The 17,838-nt window shown below is 37.8% G+C and overlaps 1 protein-coding gene across 2 annotated transcripts in view; it reads right to left on the reverse strand.

The window, feature by feature from the left end:
* NDFIP2 (Nedd4 family interacting protein 2) overlaps positions 1–17,838 on the reverse strand; it is a 49,531-nt gene that overhangs the window by 18,680 nt on the left and 13,013 nt on the right. Inside the window, exons 2-5 of one of the 2 annotated variants that reach the window (XM_075741580.1) lie at positions 9,898–10,057; positions 8,319–8,446; positions 4,453–4,512; positions 1,198–1,285 (exon numbers count right to left, since the gene is read on the reverse strand). In XM_075741580.1, the coding sequence (XP_075597695.1) occupies positions 1,198–1,285; positions 4,453–4,512; positions 8,319–8,446; positions 9,898–10,057 (436 nt within the window). The remainder of the gene's footprint in view (positions 1–1,197; positions 1,286–4,452; positions 4,513–8,318; positions 8,447–9,897; positions 10,058–17,838) is intronic. The other variant, XM_075741588.1, reaches the window with a different exon arrangement.

Genomic DNA, 17,838 nt, shown 5'->3' on the forward strand with positions numbered 1-17,838 from the left:
AACAAGTTCACATGATACAGAAGCTAAATAGGTTAAATACAAAAAGCTGTAGCACATTGGGAAAAGGAAAAAAGGGAAAAAGAAAAATGAAGCCATACCCTCCTTTGCCCCCAAGAATGTATATCCTTTCTATGGTCCAAATACAGAAAGAGGTCAGACTACAAAACCCATTTCATTCCCCTGTATGTGTATGTATATATTTGCTATGTGAGGTAGACACATATATTTTTATCCCAAGATGCAAACACCACATTGTCCTAGTACACTGTACACCAACATGGAAAAAAAGCTCTTGTGAAAGTTCTGTAACCTGCATCTGTAACAGTTAAATAAAGAGACTGTGAAAGACAATAAAGAAAAAAGAACTAAGATGAGATCTAGGTTGAAAGACATAAAGGAGATTTAGGTGAATAATCAAGCAGCTTTCATACTTATAAATGCTAAAAAGAACAGCTACATCCCTGACACCAAGCTTCCATCCAGGTTGCCAAACACGTGTATTTCAGACAGGGAAAATATCCTCAGAAATTAGAAAGAAATATGCAATTGGCAAAACAGAAGCAGCTTTGTTCTGGAAGTAACTTATAGTGGCTAAACCCAATTTTGCTCAATGCAGTACATAATTAACAAGATAGAACATGCACAGTGCGCACACACAGTACCTGAAAAAGTGCTATAGTAGTGCTGGTTGTTACCTGAAGACGGTACATTTTTTTGATATGCTAGTGGTTAGTTCAACCTGAAAGTAAGTGTGGTTGGATTTGTTCCAAAAATCCACCCACAGCTCTTTAATTCACTATGCTAACATCAGCAACTTTTGGCACATCATCTCTCCCTCAATTTTTTCTACTTAAAAATCGATTGCCAGATTTCTATGACCCAGCTTTGAATTCAAGTAGGTAGTCCAGCTAGGAGATGACAGAATTTCCCAATTCACAGGTAACAGTGAAGCCTTGCTATACCTCAAAACATTTACTATGATTTTGCTTTGTCTCGTTATCCGTGACAGATGCCACAGAAAAAAGTGCAATGTATTTGCTATATCTGGAACAGGAATTGTTTATATCTGTGTACAAGTAAAAAAATCCATTCATTACAGTACATTAATGCAGTTTATCACAGCTATCTTTTATATTCCATAGAAAAAAGGTACAATTAAGATATACCTCAGTAGGTCTGGGATATAAGATAACTTACTGAAAAATGCCAACATGAAGATGCCATCATTGCCCACTCTAAGCTGATCTGCATCACTGAAATCATCCCGTGGTGGATACTCTTCTTCCTGGATTTACAGGTTAGTGATAATTTAGTGAAAAGTTTATTTTATAATAACTATCTGTAGGATTAAAGTATTAATTATGTTTCTAAAGCTAGAAGAAAATTGACATTTCTGTAACACATCCACATCAAGGAAATTTAAAAGAAAAATAATTCATATCTATAAAACAAGTCGTATTTGTTGCTTATATTGACAGAGTCCAAATTTAACTGAAAGTTTCTGTAGAAGATCTGTACGTATGGCCTATTCACCTTAAATGAAGCTAGAAATTATTTCAGATAAGTATTTTGACAATCAAAACCAACAGAAGTCTCTTGTCTTACTGTAACTATCTTGATATACAGCCAAGCTATTATTTTCTGGAAAAATCATTACATAGTATGTTCTATTTTTTTTCCCTGCTAGAATAGTCTTTTAATGCTTCCCAAAATATAGAATGAAGTTTTAGAATAAGGTTAGTATCTTAAAATAAATTATTGATGCAACAGCACTGCACTAACCAATCTTACTATCCTATAAGCTACAGAAAAAACATATGTAAAAGCTACAGAAAAAACATACGTAAAGCAAATAAAACCTCTAGGGACACTAGAGGGCGCGAGCACATTAAAAATGTTTAAAAGTCTTCTAAACTCAAAAAAGCATAGTACTTTTAAGTCAAACACAAGTAAACAGAGGCGTCACTCAAAACAATCCAAAGATTTCTCCCATCGTGTCAAAATACTACAGATCTTAAGATACTGAAAGTATGTTTGTTTTGTTTATCAGTACTTGATTTTCAACAGAACTTGGCAGATCTTAGGTATGCAGTTCTGTGCGCAAGTTAAAACATTGCTGCAACTGTAGACTGGGAAACAAAAGTTTTCATGATGACAGCAGTTACTAAAGAGAGCCTGATGAAAACTGTCAAACCAGTTAAACACATCAATTTTATACCTAAATGACTGACATCAAAACAATGCAGGATGATACAAGTTAAATAATGCTGTCAGTAGCAGCAGTAATATGGTCTAGACATAAGCATGAGTAACATTCTTTTCCTTTTTCTCCAATTAATCATAATGTATTAGAATTGAAATAAGAAATGACCTATAAAAAATGAGTTCAAGTGGCATTTACTTAGCTGTTTCACCCACAGCAAACACTTACTACTGAAATAATGTACCTCTGATTTTAACGTACTACTCAGTCGCTGTACCAAACGTTATTTTGTATAGTAAGTTCATAACTAAAAGGGCATTAAACAATCTCAGTGATCTACAGCTCTGTCATGTGATTGACATGTTCACCATTGTCAACACAGCAAAATAATTTACCAGGGTATAGCGATTATGGTTAAAAATGTGCTAAAATGAACTGTACCAACTCAAGGCAGCCAGCATTACTCTTGGTAACACTGCCATGAAATTCCAGCTGCACTATTTCATTTCAGGTTAATTAACCAGGACTCTGTATTACTTTATAAACACTGCTATTCACATTGACAATACTAAGAAAAGCACAAAAAGCTAGCTGAACAACAATCTTAAGAGGCTATAATTCAACTCTACATTATTTCAGATGTCCCTAAATGGTCATCTTAAGTGACTATGAAAATATTAGTTTATTCAGCCCAGCTTTGCTGCAGCTACAAGTCTGATGGGGCAGGGAGAAGGCAAGGTAGGGTTGGAAATGCATTTAACAAAGAGCTACATTTGAATGTGCTTATCTCTGAAAAGTGTGCCATGAGAGCTCCTTTTTCAAGTCAGGACAACAAAAAATATTTTCAATTTCAATTTCAAAAGGTATATAAAAGCCAATGTAAAATAATTTTAGGATTTTTTTTTAAACTGTCTGCTAACTACCGTACTTCATACTAGCATTTCCAAACCAATTGGTGAATTACACTCTATGTAAAATATTGCTTCAGAAAAAGAAAATTTTGCTCAAGTAAAATAATAAGTTTAATAGGTTTCTCTAAGGCTTACACATGTGAGAAACACAGGTCAATATATAACCCATGGACATGAGAGCAGATATTTGCAAGTAGACATTGTTGCAATACGGGTGAACAAGTTCTAATTCATCACACTGCAAGTCAAAAGGGAATTATATTAAACTAAGTTCTACTTCCTGTCTCCAAAAATTGGCATATGAAAATTATCAGGTTGTTTAAGAAATGAAATAGCTTTCTGTGCTAAAATCACGTTCAGCATGTAACTACATCATTTAGTATTGTGTGGGTTTATGATCAGTCCTGCGGACGGAAGACACTAATTGGCCACTGCTCAAGTCCCACTAATATTGTCTGTCTTTCACAGTGCTCTCATTTGATCTAGTCAATGTCAATTGTCCCAATCTGTCTTCAAAATATAATTGTTTGCCACCACTCATTCAGGAATGAAAACGGACAACAAAGAATGACTGCCCTCTCTGCTGATGCTTAGAACTACATGTAATTTCATAGTAGTACTTCCATTAAATATTGATATTTTTATCAATGAGAATACTTTTTTTTTTAATGAGAAGAATGTCATATAACAACACACACAGATCTATAAAATATACAATACACTTCCAGTATCTCATAGTGATTTTTGACAAATTTAGCCACGTTAAGGATCATGGACAATATTTCTTGTTTGCTAAATATGCTGAGATCTGTATAAACAGAAAACTTACTGTTCCTATGACCAGAGAAACAGCTAAAGAACAAAATATATTATCAACATAAATGGCATGTCACACAGAGTAATTTCTCTAAGCGAAAGAACACCAAAAGGTACACAGCATCTATTGAAGTCAAATCTATTAACTCCTCTGAAACTGTAGTATTCTGCAAAGAGAGGACTGTTTTTTCCTCCCAGTGCTTTTTAGCTTCTTTCAAATTAAACCTAGCATGGTGTATAGGAAGACAACCACCTTTAATCAAGTAAATAACCAGAGTTTTCAGGAACCCCATGGATAACTAAACTGATGTAACTGTTCTCAATGCACTGGGTTTACCGAGAAAAACTTCTGAGGAAAGGGTCAAATTACTTAATGAACCCCATAAATGACACCTTCAGCATACAAAACAATATGGAGAAGATAATGGTGGGGGAGAAAATGCACAACGAATCCCAGAAGCATTTGTTTGTCAGCAGGAAAATTCATAGTTAAAGTCTAAACTAGAGAGAACTATACCATACCTCTGGACGACTGAGGAATATTTCATCAAACAGACTCCTAGACTCCCTAAACTGGGCGTGCTAAGCATGTAAAAACAGAAAAATGTAAGACAAATGCAACTGAAAAGCATTAAGTAAAAGCCATTCATTGCAACATACAAACAAGTCATTTAACTGTTAGCAATATTTTTGTCCATTTAAACAAAACTGACCTCAAGAATTTGAAAAGGAAAACATCAAAAGCCAGGGTAACTAATGCTATCACTAATGATGACATAGGGCTGCTACAATTTCTTTGATACATTGAGCCATCTGGGAGCATTTGAAAGAAATATATGTTTATGCACAACGTATTCTTTTAAGACAAACTAGGCAAAGGACTACAAAAGCAAGTACTAAAAGCTTCACTAAATGTTAAGTTCAGATTGTTCGTACAATCTGTGGATGCAGGGTCTATGATGAGGTCTTTAAAATGATGACACTAGTGTTTTTTGTAAGATCCCTACACAATTCAGGGGAAAAAATATGAAAGCTGTTTATTAAGTGTGCTGCCTTTTTATACCGTTTTCCTCTCTTTTGCTCAATGAGTAAGTTGGTTGCCTTCTTTACTGCACATTTTGGACTATACCATGAACCAATTATCTGCTTCACATATCATTCAAAGTAACACAAGGACATTTAACTTTTCCCAACTGTTCACGTTATTGTAGCGAAAAGGCAATGTATCCTGATTTTACAAGGAAGAAACTAGAAGCACAGATCATAGCAGAGTTCACATTCGTAAGAGCACTAATTTCACAAAGCTGAAAATAAAAACTGAAAAAGCTACACATTATATCATTTGTGTATGTTGAGCAAAGCATGTAATATACAAGTCAGATACTGTCTGCAGCTGTCATTGCTTGTGATCTCCAAGACAGTGAAAGTGAGAAAACAATTAAGCTTTGTGCTATTGGTATGTCGTGAAGTGACTTATCTGTTCTTCCATGGGTATTCAGAACTAAGGATCAAAATCCTTCCCCTCAAGGTGGCAAACCACCCCTCTATAACCATAACATGACCTTTTTTTCTTATTCCAGTCATCTGCCAGACTAAGACAGTTTTATTACACAGTCTTAGTCCACCCCAGTGTGAGTCCATTAGAGGTATTAAATAAGGCAGGGATTTTGTGACAGTATCACGTGGTAAGGTAATTAACTTGGCATTAATTAAAATTGTGTTAGCACATAATTATTATCATCTACAAAACTGGAACTTCAGCATTTCTTACTTTTTCCCCAAATCTCAACTTTGCAACCTTAATACTGTTTCTTTAACATAGCGTTTGCATGTGTGTGCTTTTTAAAAGAAAAAAACAACCAAAACAAAAAACCAAAAAACACAGAAGGAAACTGAGCAGAAATTCTATCAAATTTGAGATCTTTAGTAATCAACAGGACTGTGGATTTTAGGTACACTGAGTAAACTTCTGATACTACCTTAATACTGCCATAAATGCATACAACTTTTTAGCCAATCTCTGCTTTGGGGAATGATAGTGTGTTCCTACTGATTTTTCATAAGTGAAATTCTTGTGGTGTCAGCACCTAGTTCTTGAATGTCAAGTTCTACTGTATGTTTTGGAAAAGCAGACTATTTAAAAGTTTATTTCTCACTTTGTCACCAGCTTCAGCTCCTTTCTCAGTACCACATGTTGTCCCACTTCAGTTCCTTTCTCCACCAATCCCAGTTTATCCTTCTCCATCCTGCTTCTCATTTAAATCTCTCTGTATTCCCTCCATACCACTGCTCTCCATTCACCTTTGCCTTTTCTCATTTTGACTTAGACCCATCCTCTCTGAACCTTGCCTGTGTTCACTTTGAGCCAGTTACCTCCTTGCCCAACCAAAACTAGATTTCTCCTACAAGACGTAAGCTTCAGAGGCTCAGAATCATTGTCCTTCTTCCCTCCACCTACCATTGATGCCCTTGCACTTGAATCAAGTGTCTTTCCTCTCCCCTTCTAACTGAAGGCCAATAATAATAAACCTACTTCAGGGCACATCAGAAATTCCTATTTCTCAGTTCCAGTGTTTTCACCAAGAGCAGTCATAAGGTGTATCTACTTTTAGTCCCTTAATCCTACTCTGAGACAGAACATTTGAGAATGTTCTCTGGCAACAGCACACTTGCAATCCCATCCTCTTCAGAGCTGTGAGCAGTCTCAACTTGTTCATGCAAGACAGTCTCCACACATTTACTAAATTTGAAGCTGCAGCATCAACTGCAGAAACTCATTTTTCAAAAACTTGTAATTTGGCCAAAACCAGGCAGATTTTCTGAGAAAGGGCAAAAGATGTTTCTGATGTAGTGACCTGAACACGTGAGAGAGTGTTCTCCAAAGCTTAAAATGACAAGGCAGAAACACTGATTTTAATTTTTTTTCCTTAGCTTTATTCTTGAAATTGGCTGAAATCAGCCTGAGGTTTTCCCTGTAAAATTCAGGTCAAGGAAGATTGCTTGTATGTCTGAAACTTTAACCCCACAGGGTTCTACACATACAAAGCTAAAAGCAACAAGAATCTTGCAAGAGTTGCACATGTCCTGTCTGAAGTGTCACAGGACTGGTAATGGTACCCAGAAAATTAAGGTTTGGGTTACTAATGTTCCAAGGAAGTTTAAAGGTTTATAATTTCAGATTGAGGGTTTCGTTCAGACCAGTATTTCAGCAAAAGTTTTACTTCTATGACAAGCAGTAAGGACTGACTACATAGAATCCATGCTCCTGCTAAATCAGTTAAAAGGTTACAACCAGAGATCATCACCTCATAGCAGAAACTTGGCAGGTAACCAGGCAAATGTTCCTGGTTCCCTGCTCCATTTAGTATAACAGATTTGTGTAACACCTTCACTGGTGATGCTGCACAAGTCCACTTTAACTTTAGCTGTGCATACCTTAAAGTGAGTGTTGTGCGCTGTGATTACTGCACAGCAGTCAAGGAAAGAACAGCTGGGTGAACACAATTCTTTTTCCAGTCACAAGCACACTGCAGTCACTTTTGCATTTTAAACGCATCTCAAATGCGATCACATTTGATCTCAAGGTGGTGATTTTTAGTGAAAGCACTGGAAAACCTAATTTGTGTATAGTATATTATGGCAAATACTACCAAACTGCAGAATTTCCACATTCCAAAATTTGGAAGAAAATAAAAGAAGAACTTTGCTTACAAAACTAACATTTGACACTCATTGAATGTATCAATTTTCTATTTTGAAGACTGTATTTTTTATAGTGTTAATTCTTACAAAACTATAAGCACTGAATATATATCTTTTACTTAATTTACTGTTTACCATAACTTGTGGTCTGGGGTTTTTTGTTTGGTTTAAGTACATGGATTACTTCTTTGAACTTCAGTATTAAAGTTTTCATGGAACAAACAACAGGGACTTTTCCTTTTAAAAGACCTACATTATTTGGGGTTTTGCCCCTTCCAGACTGTTGGAATTCCTCTTTTCTCTAAAGGTCTACTTTATTCATTATATTTTTTTTACCATCTGAAACACTAAACATCAGCAATAACTCTAGAAATTAACAGTAGTTGTGGATACCTAATTAAAAGATGACAAAATACTGGATAAACTATTAAAACAGCAAAATTTGGCTATTAAAGCTGTTTAGACAGCAGCTATGTCTCAGAAACAAGTGAATATGATACACTTTTCATAGTACTTTACAACTAACTTACACTATCTGTACAAAACCTAAGCATCCAAAATATTTAAATCACCAACTCCCTAATATTCCAATAAATAGCCCATAACGTGGGCCCAATTATTATAAATAATTAGATTAGCCTAACATGTTTCACAAAATTGAAATAAAGCAGAAGTATATCACTTACTCGTTGGGCAACTTCTGCTGCAGCAGCTGCCATTGCTGCAGCTTTGGCCTTCTCTGCTTCATCGTAAGTAGGAAGAGAGGTAGCTACACTGTATGGAGGTGGTACAGGATAAAATTCATTCTGTGTTTCTGTTCAAAATAAAGAGGTTATGCATTTTTAAGCCAGAACAATGTCAAGAATATTAAATTTTACATGCACGTAACTACTGAGCTTTAAAGTATATTTTTCAACAGAGGCCAAAATGGATGATATCTGTAGTTGAAGTTATCAGTTTAAAAAAAAATTTTTATAAAATAAAATAGTGAATGGCTTGATAGTGGTTTTGGTTGCTAGTCAAGGCAGAAACCTAAAACTAGACGTTGCAAGAAGCCAAAAATTTTATGTACAAGAAATCGTATTTGCTGAGTTACATCTCTAGGTGTTCCAACCAAAGGCTTTTTATCAAATCGTAACAAAGACATGCATAGAAACATCCTAAGTAAAGCTTTTAATTATAAGAATCAATTTATTACTTAAGTCCAGTAATAATCATTCTGTGTTTTTATTAGTATGGCCTTGTTGCTAACTCCAGTGGGTCCATGAAAAATCAGTTATTCCAAGATTTCATTTTCACCACATTCTTTTAAAAATTTCCTTCTATCAAAATGGAACACAGACTTCATTCTTAATATTGAAATAGTAAAGCATCATCATATAGAGTAGAATTATTAACAAAATGAATAAAGATTCCTTAAAATACAGCTCAAGCTTCCTCCTACAGCCAGCAGTAGTTTGTAACAAGATTGCTTACGTAGTAAAGATCTGTCAGCACAGGTCACGTGGTAAAAAGATTTGTCAGCACACCAACACAAAGATGTTATATATAAGGATAATTCTGCATAGCTATGTATTATACTTGTAAACACTGCCCCAAAGAGCAAGGACAGGAAATGGCTCCTTTAATCAATATTAAAAAAAAAACTAGGTTGGAGATTACTTCTAAAACATTTGCCACATGGCAAACGCAAATCCAAGCAACTTTGCTTAAACAGGGACTTTGATGTTGCCTGCTGTTAAGTCTCCCATAGCCCAAAGAAAACTCACAACCTCATGAGAAAGGGAGCAGTGAATAAGTGGAGAAAAATACCCGTTTCTCATTCTCCACAAGAAGTTTTAACAAGAGCCTTTAAAGCAAAAAGAACCTTTTCATGGAAATATTTTCACAAAACAGTGGCACACGTATAAGAAGTTTGAGTTAGACAAATCAGTGCTTTGTGTTTTTTCTTAAAGAGGCAATTAAAATTGCTAATGAGGTCTAATAATAGAGCACTACTCAAAGATGTAGATCAAAATTTAGAACTACATGCAGACTTAAATAAAACCTATTACACTAATTAATGAACACCCATTTAGTCTAGAAATTTGGAACAATCAGTGTAATTTAGAGGCGCACTTCTTCTGAACCAGACAAAGGGCTGTGCGTGAAAGCTTAACTTTTTACTGCAATTGCATGCGTAGAAAAAAACCAAACCCACAACACAACACCAAGTGCTGATTCATACACGCTCCTCCCTGACAAGCTGTTAGGTAAGAAAAATACCTGAGGTTGCAGCTGCTTCTACAGCTATGCTACAGTAAGGTGGTGGGGAAGTATCTGCTTCAGATAAGGCTGCTGCTGTCTGGGGAGTCGGCGTAGTCTCTGTGGCCGTGGAAGGCTGCTCAGCTGCTGAAGGTTCTGGGGGGTCATCCTCATTGTGAAGCTTAGAAGGAAAACACACAAATTTCAGATGCATTCAGGGAATACTTTCCATGATAACCTAGTACTTGCCAAACCATCTTCAAAGAGAGAGAAGATTACTCATCAACAAAACAAAAATTATTTACAAAACAGCATATAGTCCAGTTAAATCCTTTTTAAGCAAACTGCCTCCCCCCCCCCCCCTCCAAAAAAAAAAGGGTTGTTTCTCATCAGTGATGTTCACAGAGTCTTAAAAATCTTGAGGGTTTTTTTAATGTTTACTATATGGGAAAATGCTGGATATAAAATACTTTCTATTAGATGAATATTTTAACACTATTACAATTTTTTTCCTTAAATACATTCATAAAAAAGTATTAACCCATTTTATAATACAAAAGGTGAGCAACACAATTTTATTGTGTTAATCTAGAACAAATAAAAAAGTGAGACACATTTCTACTTCTGTAACTGGGATTTTTACACTCTTGCATCTTGTCAGAGAGCTTCTCCACTCAAATTCTAAGACTTTTAAAAACATTCTGCTTTTCTTTACAGCCTGGAAAGAATCCTTTCTCTATAAAACTTGCTGCTAAAAAAGTTGCTGCTTTCTTTGGTTGCTTGTGGTTTGGTTTTGAATGCAGTTTTTAACGGACATGTCCAGTTAAGCATATACAGAAAAAAGAATCTGGATAAGCAAGAAAACTGTGGAATTTGGATCCAGCAACTGGTACCTTCTTAGAGAAGGTATTTTTGATTATTTTAGCTAACTCGATAGTGTTTAGAATATGAATCCAACTGTACGAAGAAAGAGTACGAGCATTAAACAAAAAAGTGCTAGTTTCCACTAGCGTAAACTACCAGATAACATGCCTAGAAGGCAACTACTGAGGCACCATATTTAAAACCCAGAAAATAAGATTAGTAAATTAAACATATCTGAAAAAAGAATTCTGTAACTTCAAATTGATAGTTTCTATGAACATCCTACAGAAAAATATAATTTTAATTTCAGTAACAAAAATATTAAGAATACAACTACATTAATTTCATATTAGGCAAAGTACAAACAGATTATTGCAAAAAGCACATTCTGAGAAGAATGAGCATTAAATTCCCTGTTAAGTAATGTAAAATTCACACCAAAATTGTTTTATATCCAAAGTATATCAAAGTTCACAGAATTGTCAAGGTCGGAAGGGACCCCTGGAGGCCATCTGGTCCAACCCTCTGTATTAAGCAGGGCATTCTACAGTCGGTTACCCAGGACCACGTCCAGATGGCTTTTGAGTACCTCCAAGGGTAGAGAGTCCACAACCTCCTTGGGCAAAGTGTGCCAGTGCTGTCACTCTCACACTATAAAAAAAATAAAAGAGGGGAAAAAAGAAGATTAAATAAAAAGAGTGTTTCCTGATGTTCAGAGGGAACCTGGGAACCTCCTGTGTTTCAGGTTGTGCCCATTGTCTCTGGTCCTGTCACCGCAAAGAGCCTGGTTCCATCCTCTTTGCACCCTCCCTTCAGGTATTTCTATACATTGATGTATATACCACACTCTTCTCTTTAAATGTGTCACATTAGAAAAAGTGATACAGGTACTTGCTAAAGCATTTGTCATTTGCTAAAGCATTTGTTTTTCAGGGGTGCCTCCAAATACTGTATTCAAAGAACTACAGCTTAAAGGGTTTATCTATAAATACAAATTACATAGATATACACACATGTAAGTATATATATACACACAGGCACAATACACACATGAGCACATACTATTGAGAAGACACCCTCAATGGACTGATAGGGGTTACTGAAGGTTTTTGGGTACAGAGCAGTCAGGTCATTTAATGGTTAATCAGAGATCCAGAAGAAGTAGTAACCTGAGAAATATGTACAGTCATTTAGAGTAGTTAAGGCCAAAGAAAACAAAACCACTTCAAAGCAACCTAATATAATTAGGGATACAGAAACCAAGCAAGAAGTCAAAACACTCAATTCTAAAAATGTCAAGCAGGTCAGAAAAACAGCCTGAGACCTATAAATGTTCAGGTTCTAAATTAAGTACAATCATTCACAAAAAAAATCTAGTATTGCAATAGATGTAGCTAAAATAAAACCATTTTAAAATAAAACTGTCATTTAATTAGCAATGAGACAAATAACAGAACATTACTGACATACTTGTACCCTAATGAGTGGTACACCCACCCTCATTTGGGATGTATGCGTGTGGTTCTCACTACCCCACCACAACAACCTGGTGTACAAGCAGGGGAAGTAGTAAAGCCTAGTTAATGGATTTCTGTTTGTTACCTCTATTCTTCCTCTCCTTTCACCCTCCACTTCAATCACTGCAACTTTTTTCCCTACCAAACCATAGCACATACTGTCCCTATCCCGAAGACACAGAGAGATCCACAGCAGCTCATTGGTCAAAGAGCACATTGCTGCTCAAAACCCACTTTGCCATCACAGAGGAAATTAATTTTGTGTCCTCTACATGCTTTCTTGAACGTTACCTTTGTACAAGTTATGTGTAATTTAATAACGGTTACAAACGATGGAGGTAACGCGAGGATGGGAGAAGAACACGCACATGAGACTTCTTCCCTTCGATGACCCAGTTAACAAGTCATTCAATTGTTACAGCAACTGCAATTAGGAAACAGAAAAATTCCATCCTAAGGGCTCCATACAAAAGAGTCTCATTACGCCCTTTAGCGCATTCAAAAGGTCTTTATTTTGTAGGACTCATATTCAGGGATCAAGCATTTCTATTTACCCTGTCTTCTATGATACAGGCCTTTTGGAAATTCTGAAAAGCATCAAGGTTATTCTAAAGCAGCAACTTAAAGAAAAATCATAAGACTCCTTACAGAATACTCCATCATAAAAAATCACAAGAAGCAGCTTGAGTGTTTACAGCTTGAATAATAAACACAAGTTGCTCCATGAACAGAAACCAGCTTTTGTTAGTTCTCGTTCAAGTGTCCTGTCTCCTAGTCTCTCCTCAAGGCAGTAATGTCAGCTCCTCTTGGGGGACTCTGGGGTAAAAAACAAAACAAAAGAATAAAACCCCACAACTGCAGCAGAACTTGCCCCAACAATCTGGAAAATTTGCCCATGCCAGCAGGGTGATTATACGGTTTTGACTTGCAGCAACTCTGCCTTACCTTCACAGAGCACTGATTCTCCTCTGTGGAGTCACCAGTTTGCTTGAAACCAGTAAGAATTTGACTACCTTTGAGCCTCCCTCTTCCTGTTTAATTTTGGCTTATACTGGCTGGTAAATTTAGAAGTTATTTTTGGAGACAGGGGAAGAAGAGGCCTGACACTCTGCATAGGTTTCATTGCCATAGAAACCAAGCTAAAAACATTCAGAAGGGAACATAAAACGTCTGTTTCAAGGCATTACTTATATATGCTATGTACTTAAATGTTACCTGAAAGAGCATTTAGCATTAAAAGATAGAAATTATATTGAAGATTTTTTTTTTTTCAATAGTAAGATTATTTTGCCTGCTTTTTTAATTAAAGGATTCAGGAGAACTCACAGTTCATCATTCCAGCCCCTTCCCAAGCCCCCAGTGAACCACTATATGGAAGTAAGCAATACAGCTTCTTTTACCAAGATTATGGTCAAAACAATTGTCAGGACCTAAGTGCGTCTATGCAAACGCACGTAGCATGGGGAATAAACAAGAGGAGTTGGACACATGTGCACACCTGCAGGGCTGTGATCTCATCGGCATCATCGAGACGCGGTGGGATGGCTCCTATGACTGGAGTGTTGGAATAGAAGGATACAGGCTCTTTAGAATGGACACCCAGGAGGCACGAGGAGGGGTTGTCACCCTCCATGTCAATGATCAGCTGGAGTGTGTGGAGCTCTGCCTGGGGATGGATGAGGAGCCGACCGAGAGCCTATGGGTCAGGGGGACATTACAATAGGAGTCTGCTACAGGCCACCCGACCAGGAAGACCGAGCAGATATAGGAGCAACCTCATGTTCACAAGCCCTAGTCCTCATGGGGGACTCCTCATGGGGGACTTCTCTGTTGGAGGGACAACACAGCGGGGCATAAGCAATCCAGGAGGTTCCTGGAATGAGTTGATGATGACTTCCTTCTCCAAGTGACAGAGGAGCCAACGAGGAAATGTGCCATGCTGGACCTTGTTCTCACCAACATGGAGGGGCTCATGGGGAATGTGAAGCTCAATGGCAGCCTTGGCTGCAGTGACCACGAAATGGTGGAGTTCAAGATCCTCAGGGCAGCGAGGAGGGCACACAGCAAGCTCACTACCCTGGACTTCAAGAGAGCAGACTTTGGCCTCTTCAGGGATCTGCTTGGTAGAGTACCATGAGATAAACCCTTGGAAGTAACAGGGGCCCAAGACAGCTGATTAGTATTTAAGGATCACCTCCTCCAAGCTCAGGAGCAATGCATCCCAACAAAGAGGAAGTCAGGCAAAAACACCCAGAGGCCTGCATGGATGAACAAGGAGCTCCTGGGCAAACTCAAACACAAAAAGGAAGCCTACAGAGGCTAGAAGCAAGGGCAGGTAGCCTGGGAGGAATACAGAGAAATTGTCCCAGCAGTTAGGGATCAGGTTAGGAAAGCTAAAGCCCTAATAGAATTAAATCCAGCCAGGGGTGTCAAGGGCAAGAAGAAAAGCTCCTATAGGTACCTCAGTGATAAAAGGAAGACTAGGGAAAATGTGGGCCCCCTCCAGAATTAAAAAAAAAAGATCTGGTTACCCAGGATATGTCGAAGGCTACCTCAGTGACTCAAATTTTTTGCCTTAGTCTTCACCAGGACGTGCACTAGCAACACTGGCCCTGTTTAAACACTTTTGCCAGCAACACGGACAGTGGGATCAAGTGCACCCTCAGCAAGTTTGCTGATGACACCAAGCTGTGTGGTGGGGTCGACATGCTGGAGGGAAGAGATGCCATCCAGAGGGACCTTGACAGGCTGGAGAGGTGGGCCTGTGCAAACCACATGAAGTTCAACACGGCCAAGTGCAAGGTCCTGCACGTAGGTCAGTGCAATCCCAAGGACAAATACAGGCTGGGCGGAGAATGGATTGAGAGCAGCCCTAAGGAGAAGGACTTGGGGGTGTTGGTTGATGAAAAGCTCAGCATGACCCAACAACGTGCATTTGCAGCCCAGAAAGCCAACCGTGTCCCGGGCTACATCACAAGAAGCGTGACCAGCAGGTCAAGGGCAGTGATTCTGCCCCTCTACTCTGCTCTTGTGAGACCCCACCTGGAGTGGGGTCTCACATCCAGCTCTGGGGGCCCCAACATAAGAAGGACATTCAGCTGCCTGGAGCAAGTCCAGAGGATGGCCATGAAGATGATCAGAGGGCTGGAGCACCTCTCCTGTGAGGACAGGCTGAGAGAGTTGGAGCTGATCAGCCTGAAGACGACAAGGCTCTGGAGAGACCTTATAGCAGCCTTCCAATACCTGAAGGGGGCCTACAGGAAAGATGGTGAGGGACTATTTGTCAGGGAGTGCAGTGATAGGACAAGGGGTAATGAGTTTAAACTGAAAGACAGTTGATTTAGATCAGAACAATTCTTTACTGTGAAGGTGCTGAGGCCCCCTCCCTGGAAGTGTTCAAGGCCAGGTTGGATGGGGCTTTGGGCAACCTGGTGTAGTGGAGGGTGTCCCTGCCCATGGCAGGGGAGTTGGAACTAGATGATCTTTAAGGTCCCTTCCAACCCAAACCATTCTATGATTCTATTAAACTACAGACAACTGTACATTAGTATCTTCCCCCACCTCTCATCCTCACATTTTAAAAGCAGGGCAAAAGACTTTTTTTTTCCTTCACATCTTAGTCAGCCAGATACCCTGCGTACAGACTATATGGAGGTTTATAATAAATAAAAAAAAAGGAATACTCTGTTATTGGACGTATTACTCCTAAACTGTTTATACAAGTATTTCAATTCGTGCTTTTGCAGTCCTCAAACTACAGTACATTACAGGCTCAAAAGTCATGATGTTCATATTCTCAAGATATATCCATGTTACTCAAAATTCAAAGTTCAATCAAGGAGAAATGGCTTTTCTGCCACCAGTGACTCAAAATCTGATGGTAACTATTGAAGAGTTTACAGTACAGGAAAAAAATATTACTTTGTTTCATATGATTTTTACCCTATATTATCTTCAGTTTCTTTCCCAGAAAAGCTCTATAAAACAATGATTCACTAGTTAATTCAGAAGAAGTTAAAATCAATGTCAGACCTTTCAGCACCAAAATATTGTGGAAAATACAGCTACCTTTGTAATTTATTTATTTCTTAATAAATAATGTCTTTAAAGAAGTACTGCATCTCCTCCTGTAATTTCTTTGAAGCCTGTTATTTTGTTTATGTAATTATATCCAAAGTAATCAGATGCAATGCCTGAAGTCAGCTGACACCCTACAAAGAACATAAACGGCACGAAAGTGCTTAGTACAGAAGCCTTTGCTGAGGGGACTGATGCAGATGCTTTTACTCTTTAGGCTTTTCAAAATAAAAGCTTGGAGGAAAATCTCATTCTCTACTTAACACTTTTCATTTACCTGCAGATAGTAATTTTGTCTGACCTACAAAAGTTTACTTGCCTGCATAAACAGAGCTTGCTTTATTTGTGATTAACTGACTGATTGTGTAAGAGTGGCAATGTAGGCGAGATATTAATATATGCCAAATTTTGAAGAGTATCAGGGGAAAAGGATATAATAAGATGTCTTATGTCACCTGTACCGTACATATACAAGTTTAGAACAATGTTTTCTGATAAAGTCCATTAAAGTAGCACACGCTAGCTCGAGTCATACTCATAGTGTAACACAAACAGTACTATTTCTGTTACCTGATTTTATCCATATTTCAAAAGCTGTTTTCCCATTTCATGGAATGATTTACAGAAATCAGTACGTTATAAAATTATTGCAACATGGCTAACTTCAACAGCACATTGCAAACATTTTAAAAGACCTTCTTTATACACACTATTCTCATGCTATTTATATCATTCCTTTAATGTAGCATAAAATTATGCAGAAGATACTGCCACACAGGGACAAAACCTCAGACAACTAGCCAGCTTTCTTTTCCTGCTTCCTTTTATACCTTTATTATCAGCTTATCTTGGCAAAGCCTGACTTTCAGGTAAGCTTTTGTGTAAGTTTTAGTAGTGATGATTCTGGCTGGGGCACCACGGAGCTTCACAGCATTCTCACTAGCAATCGTAAATTACAAGCACTTTTAACACGTCCTCCTCCTTTCTAGTCTTTCAAGTGATATTACATTTTTGAAGAAGCTTGGCTCCTCCAGTTTTGACCTCACACTGACCAGTTCATGCATTCTTTCAAACTGCATTAAAACAAATACAATGCATAGAAACCTTGTAACGCTGGACCTAATATTCTGCTTTAAATAAAACTGCAGAGACAACTAACTAGATGATGCAAGTTCAAACTTCGTATGCAAACCAGTCAGTACACTTCCTCCACAAAAAGCAACATTCTTAGCAACAGAAGTTCATCATCTTCACTTTGTAGAAGTTAACACTTTGGTCTTCTAGAGTCAGTTTTTCAGACTATGCCAAAAGGTCAACCAAAAATATCCATTTACTGCGGCTTCTAGCGCTGGAGGGAAGGGCATGAAAGACTCATCTCAAGATGGCCTGTGCAGTGCACAAAAAGTATTCCAATATTTCTGCATTAGATTCATGACATCTTCCATACTGGTACACAGGTATTTATTCCACTGAAATTCTACTATAGTAAAAATATGAGCGGTGT

Source organism: Balearica regulorum, chromosome 1, assembly GCF_011004875.1.
Source record: "Balearica regulorum gibbericeps isolate bBalReg1 chromosome 1, bBalReg1.pri, whole genome shotgun sequence".
Lineage (NCBI taxonomy): Eukaryota > Metazoa > Chordata > Aves > Gruiformes > Gruidae > Balearica > Balearica regulorum.